We start from the raw sequence: 17,954 nt of genomic DNA, 5'->3' as shown, positions 1-17,954 counted from the left end.
TTTCTACAACACAGCCAAACTTCATTGCTTTCTTAATCTAATCTGCTGCATCTGCTTTTGCAATTACAAGGCAAATCACTGCATTAAGCTTTTTTCACTCTGTGATATTATATTAAGGCTCACACAAGTCTAAAGAATACATGTTCACAATTTCAATGAAATATTGTTGTGTCACATACATTGTGTAGCCATTTTATGGATGCTTTCTGAATTTTTAATATTACAATAGCTTTGTTCAAAATCTTAGGTGAACCAAATAGTACTGCTGTGTTTGACAGATGGGATTGTTTTAGAAGAGAAGTTTTCGTCTGTTTTTTTTGCTAAGAACTACACCATTTGAGATTTTAGTTTCTCTAAAGGCAATAATAGGCTCCCATTGAGTGAGAATGTGGTGGAATTACAATTTCATCTGTGCAATACATGTTCACCTGGTGTGGTACTTAACAGTACAAAGTCGCTTTGTTCATCAACCCACAGTGTGGTGGGTATAACAGTTGCAGCAGTTGTATTATTTTGGCAGAGGACCTGTAAAGAAAGGCAATAAGAACGTACTTTTCTCTTTGTGATAAGGTTTCTCCTGAGTTTTTTGTGAAATTTCCCTTTCCCTCTTCCCCACTTCATGCTGCACCTTGATTGGAACTGTGTGCTTCTCAAGGTGTGCCCCTGTTGCAGAGTGACTAATGTTCTGCTGAGATGTCTCAGATGGCCCTACAGTAGTTCCTTTTTAAGACTGAGCTCAAGATATCATACATAATATATACATGGTTATTAAAAAAAAATTACAGAAATAAGGCCACTCTGAATGAAATACAGAATATAATTCTAGATTTAAAAAAAAAAAAAGTAATAACTAAGTGTGTAGATATATTTGGATGTATTCACCTAGAAGCAGCTGTTTAATGTAGTAATGTATGGACATGAGCAGTATGTTTTGTTCTTTTATTTCAAGATGCCACCCGTCAAGGTGAATATTCAATGAAACAGTAACTGCTAGTGGTAAACTATCTAGTTAAAATATTATACTCAAAACTACACCTCTCACTGGTGTTAACTAGTTCTGTTATGTCTTTATAATTCACGTCCAGCAAGCCCTGCCCAATAGGCACTGCACAAAATCTGCAGCATTTTTTCAGAGTTCCTCATAAGGGGAAGCATTTTGTCTTTGTTAACAAACTGCTACTGCTACTAAACACATGGTTTTGCCAAATCATCTGTGGGCCTGTTCCAGAAAAATGGTCCATCACTATGAAACTTTTACTTCTTTGATTTTAGAAGTCCTAAATAGGTCCTTTTGACTTGGGATCCTTCATAGGGATGCAGAAAAGCTCTTTTTCAGGAAATTCATATTCAAATTTTCAATGATCGTTTTGTTGAAAATAATGAGAGCTGTGTGGCTCTGACAGAGGATTAAGGACCTGCTTCTTTTTTCTTTTCTTCTGATATAGATGATGCTTTTCCAATACAGCCCAATTTTTGGAGGAAGATGTTATATTTAATGTATAAAAAACATCTTTTTTTTTTTTTTTGAGGGGGAAGCTAATTTTAGATTTCATTCCCCACTGTTGAATGTATCTGCTTATACTTTAACATGAGGTTAGTGAACAGTTGCGTGTAATGATAGAGGAGTCTGTAGTCTGAAGAACACAGAATTAAGTTCAAAGTATGTAGAAAGCATTTTGTTTCTGTGCTGGACAAGGCAAGAAGAAGGGAGTTTTAAAATACAGTAAGATAGATTCCTCTTAAAAAGTAGGAAAGCTCTTATGAAAGCAAGTATAATGAAACACTTCAGTAGATAATATGGAAAAGTTTGTCTTGACTTCATTACTGGAGGCTGTCTAACAAGAGATTAGACAAACATCTGTCAGGTTTAGAGTTGGTTCTGCTTGTAGCAAAAAGAAACACTGTATGGTTTTGTGAAGTCCAATCTAGACAGCACCGTTTTATTATTATTATATTTGAGGGACCTATGCTGAAGGTATTGCTAGTTGCTTTCATGGCATTTCCTCTCCACCTCCTGAATGGAATTGTAGATTTTATTTAAAAATTTAGACTTTTAGTCCTCAAAATATAACAATAGACTTCTAAATGTGGCATTGTGTATTTTCTTTAACAAAAATTATTAGTATACTCAACTATGGAAAATTATTTCTACTTTTTCCCCCTAACTTTTTGTCTCAGAGGGTATAAATTAGATTGTATTTGAGATCAAGAGTTAAAATAGTCCACTTGAGCTTTTTAAACAAAATGGTATTGACTATGAGTAACTGATGGACAGTAGAGCCCTATTTCTCTGTGTCAATGATTTGTTGGAAATGGTTTTGATCCTTAAACTTTATATAACATCATTAATGTCGTTGGGAATGGTTGGAGTAGTTACTGTTTTTTTAAGATGCTGTTTTGCCACTAGAAGTCATTTTATTGACCCACATATGTCAGCAGAAAAATACTTTCATTCCATATGAATTTGGGTTATATAAATCTTGTTAGCTGTGCTAAAACAAAAGCAAAATAACAGAAATAAAAGACATTCCTTTTCTCCTGCTCTAAGCTTCATCACTTGAGCAAGGAAAGTCTGTATAACTTGACTGGCAAACTGACTTTGCCTTGACACAGATCTGCCAAAGACTTTGGTAAATGGAATGTTTTGGTACAGGACTTAATCTTTCATATATTTCTCTTGGGCATAGTATACCCTAGGATACTCAAAAGTATCCAGCCCCTGGTAATACATCTATACAGTTGCACCATGCCTACCTTTTCCTTTCCTTTTTTTCCCCCTTCTCCTATTTATTCCAAGCTGGTTTTTTATTTTTGTTTTTTTCCAAAATGATTGTCTTGTTGAAGTTCCTGTGATGAACTTCAAGGCATATGTTAATTTATAGTATAATCATAAATGTCCTCTAATGCCGTTGAATATGTTTTTGCTTCTGCTACTTCCTCTAGCATGATTTTTTTGTTGTCCTTTTCACTGTGTCTCAAAATTTCTGCTTTTTTTTTCTTGTAAATTGGATACAATTTCTTAAGAAGGGAGAAGTTTGTTTGTGACCCCCAGGCTCCAGTCAGGAAAGCATGTAGGCATGGGATTTAAGTACAGTATCACTGATTCAGCAGTGGTTCCTTATCATAATAGCATCTTCCCCAGCTTGATATAGGATTGCAGACAGTGGTAGTTACTTAATAATACATAGTGTGGCTCTTATTTACCATTTAAGTTTCTTGTATTGCAAACAGTTGTTGTCTGTATTAGCAACTAGTGCAAGAGCAGTGTTTGGACTGGTACTACTTGTATGCTTTGGTCCTGAGAGGTTAGTTAATGGAGATCTGAGCAAATAAAACCAAGGGGCATGGCTCAGGAATTAGTTCATGTGCAACAGGGTCAGCGTATCTGCAAAATGCAGCCCAGCAGCTGTGTTAAGTTTGTTCTGAGGTACTTTGCTGCAGTAGGAATCAAAACATTTCAAAGATCTTCCGGATGTTTGCTATCAGCTAGTCACTACCACCTAAACAAGATACAAAGCTCAACTGTTACCTGTTACCTGCTCATAAATAGATAACAGAGAAATTGGAACTGTCACTTGATACAATTAAGACCTGTCCTGATTTCATGTTGATTTTTCCAAGGTTTTTTAATACGTCTGAAGTATTAGGAGTTTATATTGCATGCCTTTAACAGTTATGTTGAATATCACCATTTACATTTAAAATAACATACAGTAAAACAACTCTTTGCATTAAGTATGCAATGTATTTTGTTTCTCATTCTTTTCAACCATGTAAAGGAATAGGTTATTGCATGTTTGTCTGCATTGTACTGTGGCTCATGGTCATTCAATATTCAGTGAAAGGCAGCATGTTCTCAAAGTTCATACTGCATGACCTAATTAATTCTATCAAATGCTGTTTAATATTTGTACTGGATATCAGCATATTAAGGGCTTTGCCTGAGTGCACTGATGCATTAACATTTTCTTTAACTCTTGCTTTGGAGAGAGAAAGAAACTTACTACTAACAACCTGTTTCCTCTTGAAACTTCTGAAATATCTATCTAACTGTTCAAGTGATGCTAATCTCCTTGAAACTTTTGTTATTTGCATGTTCCATAAATTAAACCCTTTTCCTTATTACATGGACTGGAAGGATGCCTCAGAAAGTGAAATATTAGATAGTCATGCAGCTTGTGTAAACATCTTGCTGTTTGTAAATTAATCACTATATTTTGATTTTGTAAGTTGTTATACATACACACTTGCACTTTATAACCACATCACATCCAACAAAATAAGCAACACTAGTCTTTAGTATAGTATATGTAATTCTAAATTAATTTTTTTTTTTTCAAGAAGAAAATAATGTGAGACACCAGCTTTCATTCTCAATTCAGGTCTTTTTTGTTAAATTTAATTATATAGAATAATCTACTGGCCTTTACTGCAGGGATACAGACAAATGAATGGAAGACAAAGCTGGCTGCACACACTTTCAGTATATATTTTTAAATGAAAAAAAACCCCAACCCAGTACTTGTACACAAATGTGTGTAGCTTAGTTGTAGCTAATTTACCCTTACTCTTTCATTACCTTCCAGAAAAGGGTCATTTTATGCCTTAGAATTTTTTTTATAGTTCATAGTCCTACATTTTTACTGAGATTATATTTTTCTGTGCCAAGAGCTAGGAGAGATGGGCTTAAAGTACTAGCCAGTAGTTGACAGAAAGTGAATGTCACATGGTCTTTGAAAAGCTCTCCTAGTATAGAATGACAACTTTCTATGTGAATGACAGGCTTTTGACAGTCTAGCGTTTGAGAATAATTGCAAACTTAATGGCATGCTATGTAAAACATTTGTATTAGTCTAAATTCTGCAACTTTGGGCATACATTCTCTCTACTTCAGCTGTAATGTTTCTGCAGTAAGCAGCCATAAGAATAGTATCCTTGAAAATTAGAAAACTCCTAGAAAAAATAATTAAATGACACACTTTCATTACTTTTTGGGGTATTTTTCCAGTCCCAAATCCCATATATTTAATTATATGACAAACTAAATATCCTATTTTTTTCCTGTTTTGTTGAACGGGCAAACAGGGGTAGATGGTCCCCCTCCCTAGAGAGGAGACGACCTACTAGTCCCAGGATTCATATCCAGCATGCATCTCCGGAGGATGACAGGTACTAGTCAACTCCTCCGAGTTGAAAAGTGGCTTACTGCATCTTGCACTCTTAGAGGAGTATACTGAAATTTAAAAGTATGCATGTATATATAGAGAGAGAAACTTACAACCTCCAGAAGCCCAAAATAAAACAGCAGCTTAGATATCATCTCTGCATTTTGTTGAACTGTTATAAAGCACCAGAGAATTAATGTCTCTTCAAGTTTTCTGTTTGCCTGGATGGTCACAATCTGTGAAATAACATTTAATACAACAGAACATCATCTGTGTTAATGTTCTTTAGTCTGTTTCTATGTGCTTCTGTAAATGTTGGTGGTGTTCTCACTGTGGTGCTTTATAATATGATAAATATTTGTTTCAGAGCCTGTTCCTTGTCTAGATGTTTATTTTCATTTTTACTGGGTTTTTTTCTTTCCTCAATAAACTGTTCCTAAGGGGGAAAAAAAGCCCACAAACTAATATGTGGGAAGTCTTGGTAACACTTGCTATGTATGTAAAAATTGGCACTGTTCGTAAATTCTGTCCTAAATCGGGATGGTTTCCATGGAGCAGGTTTTCCTAACAAGGTAGGTTTTGGTTAAAAACCCTAGTGCTTTAAATAATTTTTTATACTAAATACTACCTATGATTAATAAAAGCACCTGTGTTTTTTTTCATATAATGAACTTTCTACTCAAATAAGCTTTGGTTTTCTGTTACTTTGACAGTATAAATTTTTTGTTGTGTTGGGTTTTTTGGGTTTTTTTTTTTCCCCAGATAGATCTGGAGCACTTTTAAGCAGATATTATAATTTCTATTGAGATGCAAATTCAAAATTTTCGCTTCAAATTTTTTGTGTGCAGTAGATGACAGGATACAAATGGTTCATGTAAATTCATACATGTGTAAACCCTTATGAAGTTGCACTGTAAGACTGGTGTATGGATAAAACTCAGTTACTGTAGTGCTAGTGCTTACCTTCTGCTAAAGTCTATCCAGAAGACATATTTGTACTGGAATTTGTCACGTTTGCTTGATACTGGATGTATTCTACTAATACAAGGTGGTTAGAGTGTAATTGTGGTTGGATAGCACTTTGTTTTATTTGAGTAAAGCGGAATTGGAAATTATTAAATTTCTGAAACTTTATTTCAAAATTGTCCCTCCTTACAGATACTGCATTTCTGGAAATTCTGCCAACACATCCCTTTGATGGGACAGCTATTCATAGTTTACAAATGAACTTTGTAGGCATTTTAAGTAATTTCACTTCCCATTTTTCAAGGCAATGGAAAGACTGTCTTTGACTTGAGTGGATCAGATTTGTTAAAATCTTGTCGTTGAGTGACTGGAATTAAATCATAATCGTATCACATATCAGTGATACGAGGTTTTCATCTAAATACTGCCATCTTTAATGCAGGATTATAAGCCTTTTGATGTCAGGCAAAGTTTTGTGGAGAGAGTGCAATCATCTAATACCTGTTAGCAAACACAGTACAGTAAAGCATCTGCAGGATATAGTATCTATTATGGGAAAGAATTTGAGTTGGAGAAACAGCAGTCTAATTTTCATAGTGAAATCAGTGCCACCTTGTTCTTGGAGGTCTTGTAGGTGATCTGGTCACCAAATCCCAGTCATGCAGCCAGTGATGAGCCTACAAGGAGTTCAGACTAACCCCAATCCTGGTGACTGGTTGCAGCCTCACAGTTCCAGGATCTTTCTCCCAGATTGAGAGAAGTTCAGAGAATCTTGGGCTCTTTGCATTGCATGGCCAAGTTCACATTCTTTCTGATTATTTCCTGTAGCTTTGGTGGTTACCCAACACCACTTAGTTCTATAACTTATGGCTTTTTAAAGATGTGCTTGTACCAATTTGACAACTGATGCAGTGTGTGTCAGGGAATGAGTGTCTGATGGATCAGCAGGGGTAACTAACTGCTTATCACTGCTTTCAAATTGTATTTTCACAGATTAATTGACTGTGACAGGTGTCATTTTACTCTTTATTCAAGTACATTCCAGATTTATCTTCCAAATTGGCCTAATTTGCATATAGGGTGCAATCAAAATCTGTTTCTGAATACATTTCTTAAACATATGACACGCATTATTTCTAATTTTGATCATTTAAGATTTTGCAATATTGTATTTATTGATATTATTTCATAACATAAATTTTAGTAAAGATCGTGGCAGGATTGTTGTTATTCTAGAATTTGTTCGCTTACCATATCAGAAAAAGGGACTCCTTGATGTATCTCCACAAGATGAAGACATGGGTTATATGTTATTTCAGTGTTAAGAATTAACAAGTGTTTGCTTAGTATCATGTATTTCTTTAAGACATTTTAAAGAATAGTTTTTAGTTTTTATTTAATAGCATCATTGCTGGGAGGTTTTGTGGGTTTTGTATTGGAAATGATAATTAGAAAGTCTATCTAAAGTTGAAAACTTTTTGGTAACTGGAGAATGCAAAATTGTTGCATTGTACTTGATAATAAAAACAAGGGAAATGAAAGTTGAGCATTTAATGGTAGATGGGAATTTTATTCAGACTGTTCTTTTTGAGGAGACTATATATAATTTCAGCATAAAAACAAGACTGAATAAAATAAGCCTTTTAAAAAATTAAATGTCATATGCTTTCAGTTAAGAGAAGTAGCTTTTGTCAGTCATGCATGCATCTGTAAGAATGCTTGTCCTAGAGTCATCCTGAAGCCAACTGTAGAGCAAGTACCCTTCTGGTACTTTCACAAAGAGAACTTGAGGTGTTCCATGCTCTGCCAGCAGCAGAATGATTCAACCTGGACGATCCTTTCCTGTCTTTCCAGCAACACTCTGTGGCTTGATCAGGGAGGCATTTTTGCAAGACATGAATTGAAATGTTAGGAATGAGCGTGAGGAGCTACCAAGCCTTCAGAGTAGTTGTGACCTCCCAGCTCACATGCCATGTAGATCCAGTCTTTCAGAAGTCTTCAGGAAAAATCAGGAAGTATTGAACATGACATTCTTGATGGCTTTGAGGCTACACAAATGAACAGACTTACTGCAAACGACTGAGGTCTCTTGTACAAGACAGTAATAAATCAATTTAAGTATTAGATACTGACTTTTATAAAAATGATATTTTTTTCACTTTAGGAATAGTAATTTTTAATTTTAATAGGTATATTATAATATTTCTGTGTGTAGCTTTTGTTTACACTCAACAGTGATAAATATTTTGAGGCACATGAGTCTTTGGAACATGGACTGTGAATAGTCTGTGTATAAAGTAATATATAGTGCTTGTCTATATATGTAACAAGACCTTACTGATCAGTGATTTGGTGTGACAGTTGATAGATTTATGACCTTAAAGATAAATTTTAGCATTTCCTTACCATGATGAGGGTACAGATGCAAGTTTATTACATAGCTTAGATCATTAGTAGACTGCAAATTTTGCTGAGTTTTTTCATTAAAAGTGAAATGTGGTATTTGAAAAAAAATAATCATACACTGATAAACTTTTATCATGAAAAAAGTGTTTTTACCATATATTCCATAAAAAACTAATAATAAACCAACAAGCTAATAATATTTCTGTCAAATGGAAAGCCATGAACAAATTCTGAGGTTCTTAAACAGATTCAGCAGAAATGAAAATAATACAGAAATTAAGAAATATTCTGAACTTATTTTTTTTTAAAAAAAGCTGATACAGTTATTGTACTTGGCTATTGAGTTGTTAATTATTACTGTAGCAGACAGGTTGGCAACAGAACATGAAGTTTCCATCAAAATATATGAAATTATGGAATTGACTTGCATTTGCAGGAGAATTTCACCATATAATGACACAAAATACACAGTTTTAAAATTCCTAAGGGAAGGTGTTCTATACAGGTTTATATATTAATCTAATCAACAATACTGCAGATTAATTTTTGAAAAGGATAATGGCAACTGTTAAGCCACAGTGCTGCCGTTCAGCATGTAGAGTATAAAGATTTTTAAAAATATTGTTGTGGCTTCCATTCTTTACTTTATTGCATCTTAGACTGTTGATACTATGTCTAAAAATTTTAATGTTTCCTTAAAGTGTATGGATTAAATCAACGGAAGGTTAAATAAGAAATACAGCTTTTCTCAGCAGATAGTGCCTTAATGCTTTTGGTTTATATATTTGACTGCATGTCTCCACCTTCACTGCATGTGACCATCTCTCTGTTTCTGCTCATTTTGTCCAAATTCACATCCATGTTTCCAAATTTTGTGAAGAACAAGGACGCTGGAGTCTTGCATTCCAAAACAGGACAGTGTAGACCACCTAAGTGCTAAACCTGGAGCAGCACAGAGGTATCCTTATTTACTCAAATCATAGTTCCAAGTTAATGAGATACTGGTTATAGTATATTCTTGATATACTCTGCATAATACTTTCACTTTTTTTCCCTCTTTTTATGTATGAGTACATTTATGCATGTGTTGTTCATAGATAATATTTAATCCTCCATAAAGTACATTTCAGAGGTAAATTTGAGTGTGACAAAAGTGTTCTTACCCCCAGTGCACTCTTCATGCATCATACATGGGCATGGAAGGACACCTACCTGTAAATTTGTACCTGCCAATGCTCACACTGTGCTCAAGCTCAGCCAGGACTGCAAGTGCTGTGGGTAGGCTGTTGAGCCACATAGGAATTGTATACAGCATCATCTTAGCAAGAGGAAGGAAACAGAAAGGAAATTGTCATTTTAAACATATTTCTAATGTCTGCTGCTCACAAAGGCAGCACAGAGAGCAGAGACATAAGTATATTTAGCTCACTGGTGCTATATATGACTTTGTCACTTTTCACTGGAAAGCATGTTCTAATCTCAGCTTCCACATCCCACAAAGAGTAGTCACTGTGTGCTCTTTTTCTCCATCACACGTAATGTCACAGTCTAAGCAAGTGATATAAGGAGTAAGAGGAAAATACACCCCATCACCAACCAAACAAAGAGGCTGATATCATTTGAGTGATAATGCTGCTGCATTCAGTGGATCTAAATGTGACTTTAAATACTTTGCTAACCTTAGGTTTTAAGTAAAGCTGCAGCATTTAATATGTGTTTCCCTGTGTATCCACCTTGTATTTGTCATGATAAAGAAAAAGAATTAAAGGTAATGAGAATATACAAAAAATAAATCTGGAGAAAATAGTTTGAGGACAAAAGGGATTTTAATTTTTAATCTGAGATATTATTTTTTGGCAAGAAAATATATTATTTTAAAACCCAGAAAGCATCAGGTAATGAGTGAGCTCTGCTCATGCAATAAGTGTTTTGTATTTTGCTGCAGTATTTTCTTTGTTGTGAAGCATACTGCGTCACAATATAATGCTTATCAAATATTGCAGTGGGTACAGATTATGAAAATCCACCGTGATTATATTCTTTGGGTATAATTTGATGTTACAGCTGTTTAGGTTCAGACACTGGATTACTGTTTATAACCACAAAGGTTTAAAAGGAAAATATATATTTTTAAATACTATTTTTATCTATTTGCTTTGCCCACAGTAATTCTTTTATAGCTTAATATATGACATTGATTATATCATTGCAAGTTCCTATACATATTTTTTGCACCAATGGAAGATGCAAGTTAGGTTTTGTTAACAATTCTAGTCTATCAATGAATAATCATCACTCCCCAGTTTTGACCACTTCTGAAATGCTGTATGTACTTTTTATTCTAAGAAACTAATATATATTTATGATTATCGGAGATTTAAAATTGTAAATCCCAATTTGTAAATGCTCACATTACTATGGATAGTAATGGAAATTTTGGAACACACAAGACTTGCAGAGTTTTTTAGTATATTTATAGTCCTGGGTTGTAATGGTGAAACATGATTTACCTTTGTTCTTATATTTATTGACTTATGTTACTATTCATTGTTCTTATTTACTATCAGAGCAAATGCTTAGATTGTCAGAGGTAACTAGTGCCTCACTATCCAAATGTCAGGTGGAATTCTATAGAAGATTTATCTGGGAAAGAAGTGAAGGAATGAAATAAACTTCTAACTTATTTATATTGACTAGAAAAAATAGAATTGTTTTAAACTGATCTCAAAAACTTTAACAAGTTTTAATACAGTGAAATTTTAGAAAAGCTAAGTTTATACTGATATAGTGACAGCATTCTTTAAATCTGATATGATGTAGTATTTGGTTTGCTTTTGAAATTTAGGTTTAAAAGCCTTTTTTAAAGTTTACATTTGAATAGCATTTTCTGGTCCTTTCTGTAACAATTTTTTTCCTGCTGTCTACTCTGCATTTGTTTTTTATTCTGTCAAGAGAGGACTCAAAGGCCTCTGAGGAGGCATTGTTTCTTATCACATACAAATGTGAAGCAGGAAGGAGCTGCACCATTCAGTCAAGACTGATGTTATCATCTCCCCTGTTTTGGTACCTCATAACTTTCACACCATCATCAATGAAACCTAATCAGGGCCACGTGTCTTAAACCTCAAATCACCAGCCTGTTCATGCAGATAATTGTCACTTTTTCATCTGTCAACCATTTCTGTTATTAGCTTTATAATACACTAATAAATATATAATCTTCATATTTTTGTATTCTTTTTCTTCTTTGTTTATTTCTTTTCTGACATGTCATTTCACAGGCAGTCCAGAAAAGTGGAAAGATATAGCAGCCAAAAACAAACTAGGAAAGGCGCCGCAACTGAAACAGAAAGGTAGGATTGCTGGTTGATGAGTGAACATCTCTTGTAATCAATCTGATTCCAGTGCTTGGAATATATCTCTCATATGACTTTTAAAGTAGAAAATCTGTGACAGTACCAAAAGCTATGTTGTTGTAATTTATAGTATTATTTACTTTGTATCACTGTTATTAGCACTGCTTGCTGTGTTGTGTACATACAGAATTTTTCTGTCATTCTCCATCATTGCAGGAAATCCCAATGGTAAAGACTATCAGTCCCTATATTTCATGAGCCAAAATCTGAGACCTGTTGCCAGTATCTTGATCTCTTTAAGATGAAATTTATAAATGCTTAGCATTTTCTGTGCTTTACCACTAATCTTTTTTGAAAGATCTTGTCTATTTTACAATAATTTTGAGGATGAGAAAAATATATTAACAGATTAATAATTCAGGATGTCTCTGATCAAATTAATTTCATTTATAATGTAAACATGCTAAGTTACACATTTAAATATGTATAGAAAATTTTATAATCTATCATTACATAAAGTTAATATAAACACTGGGACTTTAACCTTAATTTAAATTTGATTTTCCTGTACTTGTAGCTATATCATTGTAACTTCTAGCTTTTATGGTACAGTAGCATAGGGTTATGTATTCAAACTCTTAAGAAACAGTAAAAAAAAAATATACCAAATCGTAAGTACATCTAGTTAGGTTTTATACCCCGTGTATTAGCTGTAATAAGAGCAGTGAGGAGGGATGAGATCCTGCCTTTGTCAGAAACAGATTTATGTGATCTTGATTAGTGGAGGAGCAATGTACCTCTGTTTACATTCTGAGGGTTAAAAAACTTCCGTGAACAATACACAACACAGATTTTTATTTTCAATGAAAATGCACATTATGTAGCAAAACTTCAGAGCTTTTATTTTATTTCACTGCTTCAAGTGACAAATTATCCTTCCTGATCCAAAGGCAATGGTTACATTTTTCTTGGTTTTGATGATTGTGTTGTCACAGAAGCCCAGTTGTTTCTCATCTTAGACCTCAGAAATTACCTACATGATGGCTGAAATCCTTGCTGCGTTTAAACCAGGGAGAGTTTTGCTATTGAGATTTCTAAAGCCATTTTTTGCCCCATTTTTTTTTAACTTCTGAAGAGTAAGAGGAGCCACTGGAACTGAGGTCCAAGGGGCTCAGAGTTCTTTATTACCATTCAGACTATATGATTAGAAAGCTTGGAACAAATCTGAGAAGGAAGATAAGGTAGGAAAGTGATATGAAGTAAATGAGAGAGGAAAAAATGAGGACATAAACATAACTAGAAAGTGTGGCAACAGAAAGGATAAGGAAGGAAAAGGAAATAAAAGAGATTCTATTGGCGAAAGGGCAGAGCCAAGGGAGTGAGAGACACAGTCAGAGTATAAAAGGAAATCCCACAACACTTGCAATTGGACAAATCAGTGTATCTATGTGTTTACATTTCAAACCTGATGTTTCAGTGTGTGAACTGGGGGCATCTTTCTTCTACTGATGTTAAGATAACTTCATAGATCAAAAACATATACCTCAATAAATCCTGTTTACACTAATTAGTGTTTTATGCTAATTTCAGTATATGGAAGGTGTAAATCATAATCCTGAAATACTTAGAATTTCAGATGTGGCAGGTGATATAGGAACTAATTTGCAGGGACTGATTATGAGTTGTTAAGTTGAATGTATCAGTAGAACGTGGACTCCATTTCTAAGGATAAGCATGTAGTTATATTTATGAAGAAGAGGCCTTTTTGAGGCTTGGACAATGTGTTTCTCTGCTTGAAATGACCAGCCCAGGTCTGAAATTCTGAGATTTTCTTTTCCTCTGGATAATTCAAAACTTTTTTTTTTTTTCATAGTGTACAATTGAGGATTTATTTAGGTATATGTGAAAGTGCGAGTCTGGAGGCCAGTGTGAAATATTGCTACAGTGTCTATATACAAAATTTATATGGGATTTAATGTATTGGAAGTTGATACTTCAGTCATTGCTGTGCTGAGATAAATTTGGCATTGATATGGTAATAGTTGTAGTCAGTACTTAGTGCTAGCGTATGGTGGGGAGGGGAGGGTGTTGTTGGTTTGGGGGGTGAGAGGGGAATTGGGGGATTTTGAGTGGGTTTTTTTGTTTTTTAAAGCAATGTGAAATTGCTTTCAACAGGTGTTTAGGAAAATTAAAAAAAAAAAAAAAAATCTGAGTTTTTCTACCCCCAAAGTTAAGCAGTTACCAAAAGTGTAAGTCCCCATAGCTACATTTTTACTTTCTGGAAAAGTCAGCTCTGATTTCTAATGATCTGAAGAGTGATGAACCCAGTGCAACACGAGCATAGGGACACATGAATTGTGCTTCTTCTCTTTACATCTCTGTGGCACATGGTGTAGGTTCCTGTTTCCATAAGTTGATTCATTGCTATTAGATGTGGGATGCAAATGTCTAAGTAAGTCTGAGTGCTGTAGTGTAGTATTGCATCATAGATTTAATATTGCACTAGTGTCAGAAAGTTTTGGTAATAGGACACGCGATTAACTTTCTTGTCAAATGGCAAATATAACTCAAGACTATTTCTTTCTCAAATATCTGGTTTAGATTTAGTCTTTATTTTGCAGTTTGCAGATCTTGTCTACTATTAGCTAAACAGATTACTGGAATAAGATACCTGCAATGCTATCAGCTTCTCTATAAAGCCTTTCCACATGCTATGCAAGATTAAGTTCTCTATGTATTGTGATAGTTTAGGAAATGTACATAAAAGGGAGAAAGCAAACCTTTTCAGGATAGTTTACAGAGCCTAAGAGTTCCTTTGATAATTGGATGAGATAAGCCTTCAAGACTGGATTCAGTAAACTCTTCTGAAGGAGTAAAACTACATGAAAATCCAACTTTTTCTGTGCTTGTGTGAATGAGAAGAGCTGTAGTAAATATTGGTTCATCCCAATCCTAAAATGTTTTCTTTCAGCCCTAACTGCTCAGCCCAGAAATACCAGATTTGTGGTCATCTGTCATATATGTTGTGATACCTTCAGTCTTTAACTGTACTTGCTGTATTTTACACAGGACCCTGGGCCAGGGGTATGCTGGATTGGCGATGCTCTCTTATTCTTAGTTTCAATTCATAGTTCTATAAGTGGCAGCATGTTTTATTTAAAATATGTCACTGAGGCATCAGTCTGAAGAGAAAGGATTTTGAATTTTCTTGTGTGCAGGCAGAGCTAGAACCTGCAGGATTCCCCTGCAAACCATTGCCAGTTGAATTAATAGGCTTGCTGTTTGCAGAGAGGAACCAGGAGATGAGATACACACGTATGTGCTTGTTGTAGTCTCACTGCTTACTAGGCATCATTTCTCTCCCAGATTCCTCTTCTCTCCATACCCATCTCATTTCTGTCTCATTTCCTCGGTCATACACCAGCTTTGGTTTCCTATGCTCGGTCCTATTTGTCTCATTCTCCTGATGAACCACTTGCAGACGACTTTCTTTCAGCAACTGATCTTTCTTCTAGGCCAGCAAGTCCTTAAATTCACTCTAGTTTTTCTCCAGTTCCCTCTTAGCTTTATTCTTCATTTGCACCCCAAGTAGTATATTCATCTCAATGTAATACCCCAGCTAATGCAAGTCTTAAGCCTAATTTGTCTTTATTTTAGTTAAGCAGATCCTCTCTTTCTCTAGTGGAAGGGGACAGGTCTGTAAAAAGGGTATTACTGAAAGAGCAAGAGGTAAGTTTCTGAGTCTCAGGTAAAGTGTCTGTTCTGTAATGGCAGAACAGACTCTCCTACTGCTTCACTGGGCTCTCACATAAATTCCAGGGTATTTAGCTTCCAAAATGAGAAAAATCAGAACTGAAAACATGATCACTTTGTAAGACTGGAGCATTCCTTCATAGTAAAAGCAAGCCAGCACTTTTCTGGCGCAGAGTGGAATCCATATTTACCTTATGGATGATATGATGTTTAACCATCTGATAAACCAGGTACTTCAAAGTTCATTGCATGAAACAGTTGGCATGGATTACTTTTACAGTCAGCGTGGAGAAACAGGCATTTTCAGAACTCATTTCTGTTATCATAAGCATCTCTTAGAATCAGGGGAGTCAGTCTCTGCAAGAATGTTACGGTTATCACCAGGGCAAGCCAGGAGTTGAGCTAAAGAAGGGTTAGGGTTTAAGAGAGGGAATATAGCAGGGGCAACAGAATCCTGGTTTTGTTGCATTGTGCCTGGACTTCCTCATAAACTGTTACTGATGAAATGACTTTGAAACCAAACCCATTTCTTACCCCCGGTGGGCATCTGCATGTTACCTCACAGATACTTGTTTTTTTAGGATGACTTTTCAGTATATGATAGTCATATGAACTAGACAGTCCTTTAGTTACTTTGACTGTATCTTGTGGGAAAGTAGTGCTGGGTGTTTGAAGGCAGACTTTGTAAGTCTGCAGAAATTAAAAAACAAAACAAAACAGAGAAACAAAACCAAAACAAAACCACAAACAAAAAAAAACTCACAATGAAGTGATATCACAGGGAACTGAAATTTCTGAAATAATGGAATTACAGCAGATACAGTAGTACCATTTACAAAATGCTGCACTGTTGGGAAACCAAGGAAGTATAAAAAGGCACAGTTGGATTATTTTGTCACTTTCCAAACTTTAAATGTTTCAGTTTATCTTATAGTTGCAGTGTATGCAATTATTAAACTACTAATAATTATGCTTTATTATACTAACATGATTAATTATTTTACTGCATATTTTAATTATAATTTTCATTAGAGTTCCTTCAGAACTGTATTTCTGTTTTAGGGCTTACAACAGAAAGATAAATAGATTCCTGATTTCAAACTACTAAGGAAACCAAGAGAATTTCATATATGTGCTTACACATTGTCCTTTTTTAGGGCACTAATTGAAATCCAGTTAATATTTTTAATAAAGATAAAAGGTATGTTTTAGAGACATAAATGCTTTGTGGTAAAACTAGGTATTCATAACCTACTCTGTGCTAGTACTTATGTCATATGTGTTGTTAGCTTGTGTTTGCTGTGTTTAAGATGCAGCTAGATTTTTTGGCCAACTGTCCACTATATGGAATGCAGTTCAACAGTTCCAGAATTAGGGTCATGTGTATCTGCAGTGGTGAGTGTTCTGCAGTTCGTCGTTTTGAAAATGGATTTGCATTCAGAATTAATAACTTAAATCTGAAATGTCAACCCTGGTCCTACAACCACAATTTGCAATGTTCTTTGGTGGAGGGGGGCATGGGAAAGTGTGCCTAGAGCTAACAACTGAACAGTTTCTTTTTGGCCCTGATGTTTTAGGGGTCTGCCACCATGTCTTTCTAGAAGGGGACTTCCAGCCCCACGAACAACTGAACAGCCAGTCATTAGGGGAAAGCATCATGCTCGCTCAAGGTCGAGTGAGCACTCTAGTATCAGACCCTTATGCTCTGTACATCACCTAGCACCCGGAGGGTCGGCGCCACCTTCTCCACTTCTGACAAGGTTGCTATTACATGTACAGCACAGCTTTCATGTTCTGCCTCCCAGGTGTCAGTGTGGTGTTGTACTTTCCTGAGCATACATGGCGCATTCACTCATTCTGGCACTGTAGATTATCCTCTCTTCATGGTATTTACACTTCTCCCATATCCTTTACACCACCTATCTTCACCATCCAGATGGTTCTTCTTGCTGTTGAACTTACAATAAGAGTAAAAAAATGACTGTGTTTCGTCCTTCCATTGTTGTGTTTTGTTCTGTATCCATATCAAAATTATCAAAGTATTTTGCTTAAACACTGTGCAGGAAATTACGTGCTGTTCACACAGCGAACTCTGATCTTACAGACTAAGAGAGAGTCAGTTGGTCTACATATTGTGAAAGCCAACAGTATTTTGAACTTGCTCAAATGTGTTACTTAAAATTGCAAATTAGCTACTTGAAACATTAGTGTAGTAGATAAACAGTGCTTATCCACTATAATGAGTTTGATGTTATTGTAGCTGGTAAGGGTATTTAATAGTAAGCTCTCCCTGTCAGTGATCTGCTTC

At 35.1% G+C, this 17,954-nt stretch overlaps 1 protein-coding gene across 1 annotated transcript in view; it reads left to right on the top strand.

Annotated features, from left to right (window-relative positions):
• The window catches only part of LOC104520405 (regulating synaptic membrane exocytosis protein 1), a gene marked incomplete at both ends in the record, with an annotated part of 139,185 nt that overhangs the window by 101,296 nt on the left and 19,935 nt on the right, over positions 1-17,954 (top strand). Inside the window, 4 exons of the mRNA XM_029083518.1 lie at positions 5,086-5,169; positions 9,418-9,495; positions 11,819-11,890; positions 17,224-17,406. Coding sequence (XP_028939351.1) covers positions 5,086-5,169; positions 9,418-9,495; positions 11,819-11,890; positions 17,224-17,406 — 417 coding nt within the window. The remainder of the gene's footprint in view (positions 1-5,085; positions 5,170-9,417; positions 9,496-11,818; positions 11,891-17,223; positions 17,407-17,954) is intronic.

This window comes from Antrostomus carolinensis, unplaced genomic scaffold (genome assembly GCF_000700745.2).
Source record: "Antrostomus carolinensis isolate BGI_N321 unplaced genomic scaffold, ASM70074v2 scaffold3912, whole genome shotgun sequence".
Lineage (NCBI taxonomy): Eukaryota > Metazoa > Chordata > Aves > Caprimulgiformes > Caprimulgidae > Antrostomus > Antrostomus carolinensis.
The sequence above is the reverse complement of the archived record's forward strand: the minus strand, read 5'-3'. Positions and strand labels throughout refer to the sequence as shown.